Raw genomic sequence first — 15113 nt, 5'->3', positions numbered from 1 at the left:
TCGCCGATTTCTCTAGCAGAATCTGCATAGGTAGCCATGTTGAATCGTATTCGCGTAAAATCCATCATCATCTAGGCCTTTATACTGGTTATTTCCCGTCGATGTTTAAACGGACGGTAAACTGAATAGTTTTTCTATGATTTAATCGCCATCGATCGCTCTTTGCAGGATTAAATTTGCGGGAAATCATCTCATGAAATTCGGCTTCCGGCTAAATCCGCAGTCTCTATTTCACGTTGACAACATAACGAAACGTAGCCAGGAAATAAAATCACGTCGTCTGAGAAGATACGATTCTACTCGTTAACCTTGATTAAGTAATTGAAAGATAAAGAGCGTAACGTATCCTTTTGAGCTACTTGTCAACTGAAAATATGAGATAAACTGCAGGGCGTGTCTGTTTAAAATGTGACGTTTTTGAGGTGGCTTGGGGGACAGGTTTTTTCCAGTCGTTAGATAACTTCCAATATGTTGCTCTGATTACATCAACATTTCGCGTACCGGACTCATTAAACCATTCCTTCTTAGTCTATTAATTGTTACTTAATCACCATGCACTTTTGTACCCCTTCAAAAATATTTTATTCCTGCTGATTGACTCTTTGAAGCGCCTACTTACTTGGGAAGCATTCATAAGCAATGGCTAAAGGTAGGTAATGCTCCTATCTCTGTGATGCTTCACCTATTCGCTACCACAAAATTTTGGTCGCTAACTTTGCATAGTAAGCTTATACCATATAAGGATGAAAGTCTTCCGACCTTTTCTTCCATTTGCTTCTTTTCTGAGATCAGGGTAAATCGCGTCTTATCGGAGCGGAGCGCTCCGTAGTCAGGAGTGCTCCTTAAGATGGTTTCGGTCGTAACGCAACTGTGGTCGGCGAAACTTATATGGCGTCTCATTCGATAAGTGGCCCAAACTGTTAACATTTTGTCTTAAAGAAAGTTAATGTTTTTGGTGCGTGGTTACTGATTTTTATTACCCAAAAAATCTTTTTTTAAAGAATATTTTCCAATATGGGCCTTTTTCATCCTTGACCATGGAGACCAATACTTCGGTCGGCTGTAAATGCCCCGTTGAAGTGTGCTGGGATACCGAGCATACACAATTATCAAGTTGTTAAAGGGTTAGATCGGTACAGCCGAACATGGTCGACGATAGTTTGGTCCGAGGTATCAACTTTTTATCCTGAAATATGAGGAGCGCCCATCAATTCAATTGTAGATGATTTTATGAAAACATTGACAATGTTATAGATATAATAGGTTGTGACAAACTTGATTTTTAAAATTCGCTGAAATAGGACCATCAGATGGCAAGGCATGATTCAAGCACTGTCGGAAATAACCAAATGCCACGGTTGCTGTGACGTCTGCTATCCCGATACATGCAGGTAGATTTAAGTATTACAGAGTAAGCATTCGGGCCTTTCTGTAGATAAATGAAGTATGCACATGGTCCATGGGTAAAACTGTTGTATCATGATAAATAAGATGAGCGGGGGACCCGATGAATTATTTTCACCAAAAAGGTCATTTTCACTAAAAAGGTTAAAGCCCATATTCAAGTGCCTGTGCTACTATCTATGTAGTTGCATAGTATGATATCATCATGTGAAGTCATCGTCTTTTTACGGTTTTTTAGGCATTAGCAGCAAAGCCCTTACTGTCTTATGGGAAACATTATTATCAAGTTATTTTATTAGGTAGCTTTGCGACAAAGAAAAGTTGTTCAACGACCTGTCAGTTATGGTTGCTGTATCACTCAGTGACCAGTGCTTTTTAGTTCTCACTGGTTAAGCATACAGCGAGATGCCATCTCGTACTAAATGCGATTCAAAAAGAGGGCGAGTGATGATTTTATATCTATGGTTCATAATTTACATTGTAACATCTTAACTGTAGTTTATTCAGAATTTGATACACGGAGTTATTAGAATTAGTTGCCTTCTCAGCTATTTTATCCTTTAAAATCCAATTATCAAGTAAGTAAGTTCTTAAAGGCCTATGGGAATCATTTCATTTGAAATTAACTTTAATGATGAAACTCCCTACGATTCACCTGCTTTATGTCTTATGTATTGACAGGAAAAACAAAGCAACTACCGCTTAAAGGACATTCAAAGACTCGCACGTCCATTTTATTTGAGGTAGAATTCGGTTATCCTATCAACTATGTCGGTGCTCTGTTAAGGCCGGCTTATGCCGACAAGCGAAACCTACCGACGCAACTGGGTTTATCGCCGATTTGCGGCCTACGAGAGGCCGCCAGTTGCTGCTCTATCGGTTCGACATTAGCCAGCTTGCGACGGCAACCCGACGCCTACCGACTTGTCGCAAGCCGTATCCGGCTAATTGCCCATGTTCTACTTCGGCCTATGGCAGACGATAGTTGCTTTCGATCGCAACTGACATAAGCTCATCTGCGGCGCGACGGAACTGAGCGCAAGGGTTCCAGCCAAGAAGAGACCGTGTATACATAGTACAAATTATGACCTCTAGTTAGCGTCATTCGTAATTAGTCATCAACTTTCAAATTCAAGTATTTCAAAATGTAAACCTAACCTTCAGCATGGCAGATGACTGGACGGAAGATCTAGAAGCGAAATTGGTAGAATCATGGTGTTAGCAGCCATCTTTATATGATGTTGCTAGCACATTGTATTCAAAACAGAATCAGAAAGTTAAAGATCTTAAAGAAAAAGCTTTTCTAATAGAAAAGCAGGGAAGCAAGTGGGAGGATCTCGTATCCCACTAGTCGGCCTTAGTTGCTGCGAATCAGAGCACTGTCGACATAAGCTGGGCTGCGAACACGGTTGCTCTCAGTTGCGTCGGTAGGCATCGCGTTGACATCGGCCAACCTTAATGATTTAAGTTGCATAATTTTTAAAATCATTAACAAGAGGGTCAACAATGTTCCCTGATGAATATGGTCAAATTTGATTGATTATCTCAGTCTACATCATTATCACTCTTACTATGTATTTTCAGATCGATTTGAAAAAACTTTTTAGAATGATGTTCATCAGTATTCAACCACTCATGACATGAACAACAGATTGTATACCTTGAACACGTCGGTTCCCAATTCTGGGTCAACCAATCAAATCATGTATCCCAATCATCAACGAGGTGGTAACCAGGTAAGAGAAGTGAAGCCTTTTATATGTAACTGTGCCAGGGTGTTATATAAATGGAGAATTGCTTCAATTTTAACCCTTAACTTGCTGTAGGCGACTAGTCCACCGCTCGACCACGTATTAAAATTATTTTTTGTATGTCTGCGCGTGAACCATCCGTAGTTCTTAACGCATGCCAACTGCCAATTCTCGAGAATGCAAACCCAGAAGTAATCTCACATTCTGATATTTTGAAGAATTTTGACCTCAGAAAACCCATGTGGAACCCTCGTCATTGGACCTAAAAATATGCTCGTTATAACTGATAGTTCGTTATATCCAGTAAATTAGTGAAAGAATGTTTCTCTTCATTCCCTACAACATAACATTGCAATATTTTTCAATTAAGAATTGAAACAGTTTTTTTCATGATATAATTTTGTGGTAGATAAAGGAGGTAAGCAATCTACTAGCATTGACATTCCCAAAAGGATTGAAATAAATGTTAACCCCCCCACACACACCAGGGATGAAAATCTTCTGACCATAGACGGATTTCCAACCTTTTCTAACATTTTCTTTATTCCTGAGAACAGAGTAAATCACCTCAATCGCGGGCGTCACATCGGAGCGCTCCGTAGTTAGAAGTGCTCCTTAAGACGGTTTTCGGCAGTTGTTAGCACAACTGTGGAGTCGGAGAAAACAATATGGCGTCTCATTCAAAAAGCGGCTCTTATTCAGGCCCAAACTATTAACGTTTTGACCAAAAGGAAGTAAGTTTTTTGGCTAAAAGTTACTGATTTTTGTTCCCCAAAAAAATTCTTTTTTTTTTTTTGAAAATATTTTCCGACTTTTCAATATGGGCCGTTTTCATCCCTGACACACACATTAGCGGGTGCCGCCGCAACAACGACGCCGCCATCAAAATCACCTAGTGTGCGCATGAAATTTTTAGGTGTTTTGACGCCGTTATCTAACATGTTTGGTATTTTTGACACAGTGCAGCAAGTTCGCTTGAGCGTGTGCCTAATTCCCCGCCATTGCCGCAGAATTTAATATAGAACGCTAGTATGCAGCCCGCTTAATGATATGTGACGTTTCAGAAAAATGATCTCAAGACAATTGTACTAACTTAAGCAACGTTGACTGCCAGTCTGCCCTTGGGGCCCTTGTATATTTTCACAGATTGTCTGAAACTCATTTTTCTAGACGAGATCTCAAGATCTATGGTCCTCTTGTTTTCAAATATAATTATTTCAGAATTAAAAATGTAATAAGTGATACCTAAATCATTACATCGGGTCACTCATTGTGAACAGGCACTTGTACAGTAATAGTCGTCGCATTTGTAGATCTTGTACTGGGATTTAGCTGCCTTCAATGGTACAGCTTGAGTTTTGGTAACTTAATGAAGTATTAGGTATCATCATACATTTTTATAATTCATTTCATTAAATCTTGACGTTGCAGGTCCAGAAATTGAATTGAAAATGACTTCTTTAGCAGAAGAGTTATATTTATATTCAATTGGATTTCATTCAGCATGAATCCTACAAGCGCAACCACGGTCATGATCGCACATGAGCAGATAATGGAACATTAATCAAAATAAAACCTTACCTAGGCATAGAGATTGAACATTTAGAGTGATGAATTAATTACTAGATTTTTTTTGGTTGAATTTCAGCCTTTCTTTCCCCCACAGCAAAGGCAGAACACCCCTCAAGGAATGCCACCACGTCAACGTATGATGGGGAACACCCCCGCTGTTCACCCGATGTACTCTAGTGTACCAACATACCAGATACATGCGCAACAACCATGGCAAATACAGGTACCAAGCATTCAGGTCCAGGTATCTATAGCTCTTTGTGTTATCCTCTATCAAGCTGGTTCATTTATCATTACAATGAGTGTTAGAATAAAAAACGTTTTTGAAGACACTTTGACTTAAGGAAAGAAATGAGTGTATCCTTTCCATTTTGACCTATAACACTTGCATTGTCTTGATACGTGCGAAGAGCTCCCAACTGTTCCTGATTTTCAGTATTGGCTTATGAGAAATGATTTCATCTGTTTGATGCATACTATTGCTGAGATCTTACTGAAGGTCTTACTTAAGATTACTGATTAATTTGAATGTTTTCTTTCACGTTTCTTTGAAATGTTACTGGAAAAATTTCAATTAGTTACTGATAGCACTTTTCAAAAGTTGGCAGCCCTGTTGGCATTTGCTCTTGTGCTCTAGACGCAATGATCAGAATCAAGATAGCCTGCTGGTTGATCAATTTTAACCCACTTGGGACTTTTAGGGCTACTGCTTTCACTTTTCATCGATTGTTCGTCCATCCGTCCATTGATGGATTCCAGTTATTTCGGGAGGTTTTGAAAATGCTTCGGCTGAATATGGCCACAAAATATATTCAAAATGGTTATTGTACACAGACGGAATATGTACTCGTAACTCGGACTCTACCAACACATTCATAATGGGTCGAATCAAGAGTTCATCGACATACGACAAGAGATAGTCATGTCCCCAGGTCAGAAACTAGTTAACACAATAACTCGGCATTCTCATGTTATATTGGTACCCAAGGTCAGATCTAAGCACTTGTCCGATTGCCCAGGACAAGTATATTTTCATTAGGGCAAGTAGGTTAGCATTATCACTTGTCCACCGGGCTAGTGCAATTTTGTCTCTGAGCTTTTTTCGCGCTATATAGGGCAAGTTGATATTTGAGGGGGCAAGCGAAATTTTAGATATACTTGCCCCACAGGCGAGTGACTTTAATTCGTTAGATCGAACTCTGGGTTCCTACTAGGCATATTTTGTTACCGCAATCAATTGTAAAATATTATAGCTCATGACATGTTCTATGTATGATTGTGGTGAGTTTCAGGGGCATTGGTTTCTGTATATGTTCATCAGGGGACTCATACGTGTCTAATGTTGAAATTGTCAGATTTTTTTGCATTTCAAACTTCCAAGTGGGTATGGTGTCCCTGGAACCCTAGTTAATTCATCTCAATCGGTTAGTGGTACAAATCCCCAAATCTTCTAAGTATGGCAATAATCCTCCACCGGTTGGAGTGCAAGAAGTTAAAACATGTTATCACCAACCGCTTCCAGTCAGCATATTGCAGTTTCATTGCAAATGAATAGAATTGGAAAGTTGGGGATATGAATAGAATTGGAACGTTTGGGACATTTACCTATTTAATTTTGAAAATTTGGGGATTATTGCATATTACTACCATCTTAAATAATCATCTGTATCCCTTCACTTGAATGGGCTCTTGCGCTAATTTTTCTTCATCTATCTTTCATGTATCCATTGAATAGTCTTATTTGGTAGTAACGAAGAGGTTTTTTCGATAGATTACCTTTATATTGATTTACACATGTATCTACCCTAGACACACATGTAGTCACCAAAGATTTTTCAAAAACAAATATTTCTGCTCAGATCCAGATGACCGCTTATCGCTAGAATAGAATCTAGATATAGAATACCACTACAAATATTTGTTGTTTCAGACGATAAACATTGTAGACTAAGTTTGTTTGGAAAATTCTGAATAGATTTATGTCAACCACTTGTTTTGCAGGGGAGAATTCCATTCTGGCATGCCTAGAGATGTAATTCATGGTTCCCACAGAACAGAGAAATTGGGAAAAACTTGGAAATTTTGAAATGATAATTCCCGGTTTGGAAATATTTGGGAATTTGAACAATTTTCCTCAAATCAGGGAAATATTTGGGAATCTCATTTACATTTCGTAATTTCCCTCGGGAATCACCTTTTAATCAACCAGTCACCACTAAAATGTAGACTGTAGTATGATGATATCTGTTCATTTCCATTTGGAAAATTGAAAAGTCGCCCACGAAAGGACGTTTCTTGGCATAAAGAATTGAAAAATCTCCCCTGATGCCCTTCATATTGTAGTTATTGGCCCAACCCACCTATCTTTTGCTTCCAACAGGCCTGACGCATGAGGCATCAAGTCCTACAATTTCATGGAAAATTCCTAGATATTTCATATATATACTATATATTTCATATGAAACCTTTGTGTATTTCATATAAATCCTGTACTGGTACATTTTATCTCCAATGACTTGGGGCTCTTCATTTCATGGAGTATCTACCCTAGACACATCTTCAGCCCAAAAACTGTCCCTGTCAGAATCAAGACTGGCAGCCATTGTTGGTTGCCAAAATCAGCACTTTTTACACGTTTTTGAACTTTTTGAGGGAAATTTTGAAGACACCCTGATCTTTGGTATATATTTGAACCCCCTACCCTCCCAGGGCCCATCAGCATAACAAAAATTGGGTCGATCGGACTCAAGATGGTCGTCCTAGGACCTTTTAAGTGCCCAAAAATGTTAATTTTGGCCCGAATTCTGAGTCCTGTAGCTTCCTACTGGTTTGCCATTTCTCATTGCAATTGCTGATGGGTTTTCTTTGGAAAGGGATGTTTTATACCCGAGACAGGTATTTTTGATCAGCCAATAATGATGCAATTGGCGGCCATCTTGGTGTCATTAGTAGGTGGGAAAAAGTTTTTCGACTTGATACCTAAGCATATTTTGTTACAACAATGAATAAGAAAGTTGTAGCTTATAACGTGTTCTATGATTGTGTTGAGTTTCAAGTTCATTGGTTTTTTTGTAAATGGCCACCAGGAGCGTTGAATAATACAATATCTTAGTATTTCTATATTATATTTGAACCAATACATATTTTGTTACCACAATCAATTGCAAAGTTGTAGCTCATGACATGTTCTATGATTATGGTAAGTTACAAGGTTATTGGGTTTTGTATATGGTCACCAGGGGCGTTGAATATTGAAATTGTTAGATTCATGAGCATTCGAAACCACTACCCAAGTGGGCATGGTGTACCTGGACCCCTAGTTTTTTTTGTTCAATAATTTGTTAGAAGCCTTTTCTACGTCAACGACTTCCAAATAAATTATTCATGAGGGGCATTGAAAATTGAAATTGTTAAGCATTCCACTGTATGCATCATGTCTGAGACCCCTTGTTTCTTACTAATTTTTTTCATTTCAAAACTGAATAATGAAACTGTAGAGAGGTATCAAATCTATAAATGATGTTGGATCTTCATTTATAACTGAAAATTTTACAGTTTGATCCATTTCAGCAGTATCAGCGTGCTGGTGTCCCCCAACAGTATGCGATGAATGCCAATCAAGCTAACCAGTTCAGCCCAATGCCCCCAGTCTCTTCACCGTATCCGATGAATCCAGCTGCTGCTTCAGGTGAGTGTGAATTGTAGTCTGTATATGTAAATATACAGCGTCTGATTGGTTGGAATTTCTTGCATCACTCGATTGATTTTATAATTTTTTTGTTGAGTCATTTTATGGAGATAACAAGCTGCAGCTTGGATCGGCCATCTTTGATAAAAAAATGCGCGAACATGTGGAATTTTGAAGATCAAAAAGTGTGAGAATGTTGATAAAGTATTGGGTCCAAGGCTGCAATAGTGTAGGTTTTCTAATAAGTGGCCATGTATCGAAAATTTTACATCTATTTAGGACCACTGGTGGCATAGGGAGCTGAATTCATCCATTTATTACAGACGCATAAATCTCAATTTCCTCCCCTCATACTAGTACTTAAAATCTTTCGTACATTCTGCCTCCATACTAAATTTTTGGTTTTCAATTAGAAAAATATCTGTTAGTCAGAGGTCACTGAGTCTTCAAGAGTCATTTTCCCTGTGTCCGCGTTGATTAGACAGGGTTTCTAAATTCCACTAAATCCTCTCTATCACTTAACTAGTCCTTAAGTGTTTTTAAGGAGTTTATCCGAGGATCATTTGATGCCGTCTCACAGGCGCTGTATAGCAGTGGATTATAGTCCTTTGCTGTCCAGCAACGCTACAGCTGCTGGGTCCATTATTTGTTGGTAGAGGTCACCACTTCCTAGGGGCTTAACTTAAAGTCAACCAAATGAATACCTGACCATAGTTTGGATTCACTTTTGGTCTAAATAACATTCCCAACTTGGTCAGGAGTACCTCGGAAAGGGTTAATTGTGTTTTATCAAAACGTGTATTCAAAAGCTGATAAATGTAATTCACTGATGCGCGTTGAAACAAAAAGATAGGTCATTGGTATTACATTTTTGCGGTTGGGTTGCGTAGCAACGCTGACCACGATGTTTCAGTGGTTCGACTTGCACTTCATTTTCCCACTTTTCTATGTTATTTGACATGAGATAGCTTTGTGACTTGCTCAGTCAGTCTGAAATTTGTTGTGTTTTCCTGAGTTTGTTAAAAGAAAGAATGAATTTATTTCTGGAAAAAGAAATTGAAGGAATTCTGTACAAAATATTATTATTTTCTTGCCTGATGTCATATCGGAATATCCCTTGACTTTTGTGCACCAATATGGCTGTGGTGATCGGCCTTTCAAAAAAAGTGATTCTAGTTCATCCACTATCACCTCTTCCCCCTGTATAGGTCGATATTCATTTGGACTGACTCCCTTATTCCCCATTCGTGCGTACATAATAAATGAATGGTCCCTATCCCTTTCTGAAGTGGCAGTATCATACTGGAAGCCACTGATCAGCCATTTTGATCACATCACTGTCCTCTTCATTTATTTACAGTTTACATAGCATGTCTTCTTATTTTCTAAATGGGCTTGTGATGCCATATTTTGATTTTAACATGTTTGTGATGAAGGGTGGTTCCATTGATAATCTTATCAGCTCATTCGTTATCCCTTTCCATTGCATAGACTGAGTAATGCTGATAGTAAATATTAACCGATAACTTGAGATATTAGAAGAACTCAGTTTTAGATTGAGAGCAGTTTTACTTTATGTAATTTGGTTATCCTAATTGAGTTAAGAAGTTCCACTGAAGCACTTATTGCTGAGCCTATGATTTCTGAGGGTCCCCAGCAGCTGATACTGATGATGGTCAAATCAGTACAGCAGAGTACTATTTAAATCTCGTAGTTGTTTATTGCCCCCCCCCCCCCGAGAATAACTATTCAGTGCTGCCATCTATCAATTCAATAAGAAAACAAACTAAAAATATGTTGGTGTCAAACTGGATATTATGTTGTCAAGTGTTGATCATTTGTATGGAAAGTGCCTAGCAGTTCTACCAGGCTAGGCCGTATAGTATGTATCATTATGATAGTATGCACAATCGCTAAGCACCAGTTTCCTTAACTCAGGCTGGTTGATTTGAATACCCTGGTAAAACATAATGGTCCAGATAATTGGTCATTCTTGGCCAAACAACCAAAATTCGATAATTTAAAGATTACTGAATGTAGGCAAAAGGAATTAATCAAATATAGTTGTGGTAATAGATGAAATTGATGAAATTCTATTGAAAGGTTTTCGCATTAAACACAAACAACAATATGTATGTAACTGTTGGCATACTTTTTGTAGATATGTATGGTATGCTTGATGACAGCACGAGGGGGAATCTCTTTCCTCAGTCTTGTAAGTTGTCAGCATTGATTACCAAACAAACTATTTAAAATAAAAAAACCTGCTCAATGACAGGAACGTGTAGCTCTCCACACAGTTCTATGTATTGTGTGTGATTGTTTCATTTATCTTCATGATGACAAACTTTTTTCTTATTGAAACCTGTTCCTAATTGCTGAATGTCTTCCGCATGCTTTTTTCCTATTTGCTTAAATTATGTCCAACCTGCAAAAATATAACACTGATTATATCAATGTTTTTATGTTTATGCCGCTGTCATCGAAGCTATTAACGAACTGTTTCCAGTAGCACTGTCCTTTCATTTAAAGATGTAAAGGCCATTGCCTTTCATTTAAAGATGTAAAGGCCAGTGCTAAACTGTTGTTTTGGAAAGTTTTCAGTTGACTTACATATGAAAATCTAAATAACGTTGATATGCATTTTCATATCTTGAAAAGAGTTGTACAAAACTAATCTTTTGAAAGAATTTTTTGAAGAGTGCACATTCCCAGAGGTCGCATCATGAGAACAAAAGTTCGATTGTTCAGATTCATGATGGCTGACCAGTCACCTATAAGTAAAATGATAATGGTAATTTTTGCTTCCCGTATCTATAATTAAATTGTACCTTGAGATGGGTATATTCTGGGGTGGAATCTAACAGATTTTCAGATTGGTAGTCACCATCTTAGTCTTGTCAGATTTGAGTAGAAAAAAGATTTCAACTTATATATAGTCTTGATATTTAAACCAATAGGTACGAAAAATTCTCTTGTATTAGTAAAATTTCTAGACCTAAAAATCTGGTTTTCTGTTGTATTCAAATCGCAGGACTCTGTGGTTTACCTAAAAATTGGTAATCAATCCAATGACAATCAACTACTGATCTAAACCGCTCTTATACCGCTAAAACTGGTTGCTGATGAGATCGTAAGAGCTGAACATGTCTATTTTGTATGAGAAAATGGCCTTTGTGCCCTGTGGCGCTCTTCTCTTACTCTCAGTTTTGTAGTCATTACTTTTCTCAAAAATTGAACATAACCCTTAGCTTGACATATTAGTGCAAGGTCATTGTTATATTTCCATGGGGCGTTGAGAATTGAAATCATTTTATTTTATTGAGCGTTTCACAAATTAGCAATTGCGCATTGTGTCTAAACTTTTTTTTTTCACCTATTGACACTATGCAACTTAAATTGTGAAAAAGGTGGGTCAATGATCTTATTCATGTAGGCCTAGCATTCTACTAAACTCAGATATCAGATGGGCTTAGTGGCCAAAGGGTTAAGTCATTATGCGTTGATCTTTTAATGATGATAATATAAGTTAAGGGCCTATTTTGTTCTTTAAATGTCATCGTTATTGTAATTTGGAAGATTTAACAGCATGTCCTCCACTCCACCATCTAGGCACTTTCAAATTGTTAAATATATATATTTTCCAATGTATTATGGAAACCTTTATATATAGGCTATGTCTAATAACACATTTCAAAGGCAGAAAATATAATCGAAATGATTCAATGCAACTGAATGAATTTATGTTTCCTTACGTATATATTGTTTGGTCTATGATTTGATATCAATATGAATAACATAAACTAGTGTTGTGTGAAATAATTGTGGCCATGTATTTTGATGCTTATTGCTGTTATAAGTATATACAATGATGCCAGTCTTAGGCGAAGGGTTTTATAGATAAGAACATGCTGTAAAATCATTTAGGAATCATAGTGACGAGTTGCTGGTGAGCAAGCAGGTACATTATATTAACTGCAAGGAAGTGACATCTATAGGTGACCCTATTATAGGCAAAAGTGAGTGCTGTGCTCAGGTTGCCTCTATTATCACTAACTATGCGAGCGTATAAATTAACTGATCATTTGACTGATTGACATATTAATTATTGGAACTTTATTAGAACACAGGTTTTCTGAGCCTATTACAAATGGAGTGAATTAGAAGAATTATAGAAAGCCAATCAGAATGCAAAGTCTCCTCTATTATTGGCTGAAGTATGTGAGCTACTCTTTTACTTCTGGATGTATCGGCCCCACTCCGTGTGGTTGCGCCACTGCGCGGGATTTACACGACGAAGCAGCAAACACAAACATGGCCACTCTCTCAATTTTCAATGATAGAAATCATGTGTGCATTTCAATTATTTCGGCAGTTAGGGTTTTAAGGCACAATATAAGTTGATGTGATATGGCGATGTTAATTAATGATAATTCCGCAGTGAAGCTAGTCACGAACGGTGCCGATTGAGTGTACAGCTGCCAATAAACACTGAAATGTGCGTAGTTGCGTAACTATTTGCAGTGAATTGCGGACGAAACATGAAGCCTTAACGGCCGTTTAAAGAAAAGTTATACCAATCGCAATTGTAAAATAAAAATGAGATAGAACCTAAGTTAAAATTCTGGCCATTTCTAAAATGTTATTACTAATTTTTAGCCCACTTGGGACTTTAGTCCCAGCGGGCTATTGCGTTCACTTTTCGTCCGTCGTCCGTCCATCCGTAGACGGAATCCAGTTATTTTGGGAAGTTTTGAAGACGCTTCAAGGTAACGTCTTGATATTTGGGTTACACATGTATCTACCCTAGACCCATCTTCAGCCCAAAAACTGGCCCTGTCAGAATCAAGATGGCCGACTGGCAGCCATTGTTGTTCGCCAAAATCAGCACTTTTTACACATTTTTGAACTTTTTGAGGGAAATTTTGAAGACGCTTTGATCAATTAGCTTGATCTTTCGGATATATGTGAATCCCCCCAGGGCCCATCAGCATAACAAAAATTAGGTCGATCAGAATCAAGATGGCCGTCCTATGACCTTTTCAGTGCCCAAAAATGTTAATTTTGGCCCGAATCCTGAGTCCTGTAGCTTCCTACTGGTTTGCCATTTCTCATTGCAATTTGTGGGTATTCTTTGGAAAGGGATGTTTTATACCTGAGACAGGTATTTTTCATCAGCCAATAATGACGCAATTGGCGGCCATCTTGGTGTCACCAGTACTCATTCGTAAGTGGGAAAAAGTTTTTCCACATTATATTGATACCTAAGCGTATTTTGCTACCACAATCAATTAGAAAGTTGTAGCTCATAATGTGTTCTATGATTGTGGTGAGTTTCAAGGTAATTGGATTTCGTATATGGCCACCAGGAGGCGTTCAATAATACAATATCTTCGCATTTCTTTATTATATTCGTACCTTTATTATATTCGTATATGCATATTTTGTAACCACAATCAATTGGAAAGTTGTAGCTCATGACTTCTATGATTGGTGCGAGTTTTAAGGACATTAGTTTTTCTATATGGTCACCAGGGGGCGTTGAATAGTAGAATAACTTAGTATTTCCTTATTATATTGGTACCTAGGCATATTTTGTTACCATGATCAATTGCAAAGTTGTAGTTCATGACATGTTCTATGATTGTGGTGAGTTTCGAGGTCATTGGGTTTTGAATATGGTCACCAGGGGGCGTTGAATAGTAGAATAACTTAGTATTTCCATATTAAATTGGCATATTTTGTTATCACAATCAATTACAAAATCGTAGCTGGTGCCATGTTCTATGATATTGGTGAGTTTCAAGGTCATTGGTTTTTGTATATGGTCACCAGGGGGCGTTGAATATTGAAATTGTTAGATTGTTGAGCATTTGGAACCACTTCCCAAGTGGGCATGGTGTCCCTGGACCCCTAGTTAGTCAGTGCCGAACGTTCAGTTTTCCAACAAAAATGAGGGGGTGGTAGGTAGTCATGCAATTCAAGTCATCATTTATTACACGTTACTTCCGTGTTGTTGAAAATCTCGCAAGTCCTGGACCAAACCCCATTGAACAATGTGATCTGTGTGCTGGCCACAAATGCACACAGATCACACTACACTACCCATTACACACTCCAGTACCCACAGCTTTCATATATCCATCCAAATATTTAGAGCGTCTTTCTTCCTGGGTTTTACTTTTAGATTTTCAAATTGTGTTTCAATATCAACTCCTCTGACATCTTAAGTTGATTTGTTTTTTGGCAGGAATTTCTATTAGCACTACTGAAAAAGCATCCTTGGCAATTGCGCAAGGTTCGGGCAAAATAGCTCTTTCTCACCACCGATGGATGACCATGATAAGCAAATAAGCCATGTGCTTGAATTGCAAATTCAATCAAATTTTATTCAAAGAAATATAAAAATCCAAGTCAATTTTACTAATTTGGACAAAATCACACCAAATTCATTTTAAATTATTCCTCATTCAGATTTATAAGAAGGAAGGTCAAGGATGAGATTGATCTACGTATTTCTTCCTGCCAACTCCATGTCAGTGTAAATTAACTGTGTAAATGATATTGAGAGGGGAGAGTATTTTGACAAATTGAACCCATAGATTGCATCATTTTTGAAAAGTGAATGCGACAGTCTGGCCATAGTGCCCCTTTGGGCTCTTGTATAATATTGAATACTGTACTATAAACATAAAACT

At 37.8% G+C, this 15113-nt stretch overlaps 2 protein-coding genes across 11 annotated transcripts in view; one reads left to right on the top strand and one right to left on the bottom strand.

The window, feature by feature from the left end:
* Positions 1-15113, bottom strand: part of LOC141909360 (pre-mRNA-splicing factor ATP-dependent RNA helicase DHX16-like) — a 415810-nt gene that overhangs the window by 299986 nt on the left and 100711 nt on the right. The gene's annotated exons all lie outside the window — the stretch shown is intronic.
* Positions 1-15113, top strand: part of LOC141908367 (eukaryotic translation initiation factor 4 gamma 1-like) — a 67125-nt gene continuing 52012 nt past the window's right edge. For 2 of the 8 annotated variants that reach the window (XM_074798398.1, XM_074798392.1), the window contains exons 1-8: positions 1-30; positions 169-342; positions 1912-1982; positions 2086-2147; positions 2989-3140; positions 4804-4971; positions 8283-8415; positions 10577-10630. In XM_074798398.1, coding sequence (XP_074654499.1) covers positions 3045-3140; positions 4804-4971; positions 8283-8415; positions 10577-10630 — 451 coding nt within the window. In that variant the 5' untranslated portion in view covers positions 1-30; positions 169-342; positions 1912-1982; positions 2086-2147; positions 2989-3044. Of the gene's footprint in view, positions 31-54; positions 343-1911; positions 1987-2085; positions 2148-2988; positions 3141-4803; positions 4972-8282; positions 8416-10576; positions 10631-15113 lie in introns of those variants that run through there. The other 6 variants (XM_074798399.1, XM_074798397.1, XM_074798396.1 and 3 more) reach the window with 5 other exon arrangements.

This window comes from Tubulanus polymorphus, chromosome 7, assembly GCF_964204645.1.
Source record: "Tubulanus polymorphus chromosome 7, tnTubPoly1.2, whole genome shotgun sequence".
Lineage (NCBI taxonomy): Eukaryota > Metazoa > Nemertea > Palaeonemertea > Tubulaniformes > Tubulanidae > Tubulanus > Tubulanus polymorphus.
The sequence above is the reverse complement of the archived record's forward strand: the minus strand, read 5'-3'. Positions and strand labels throughout refer to the sequence as shown.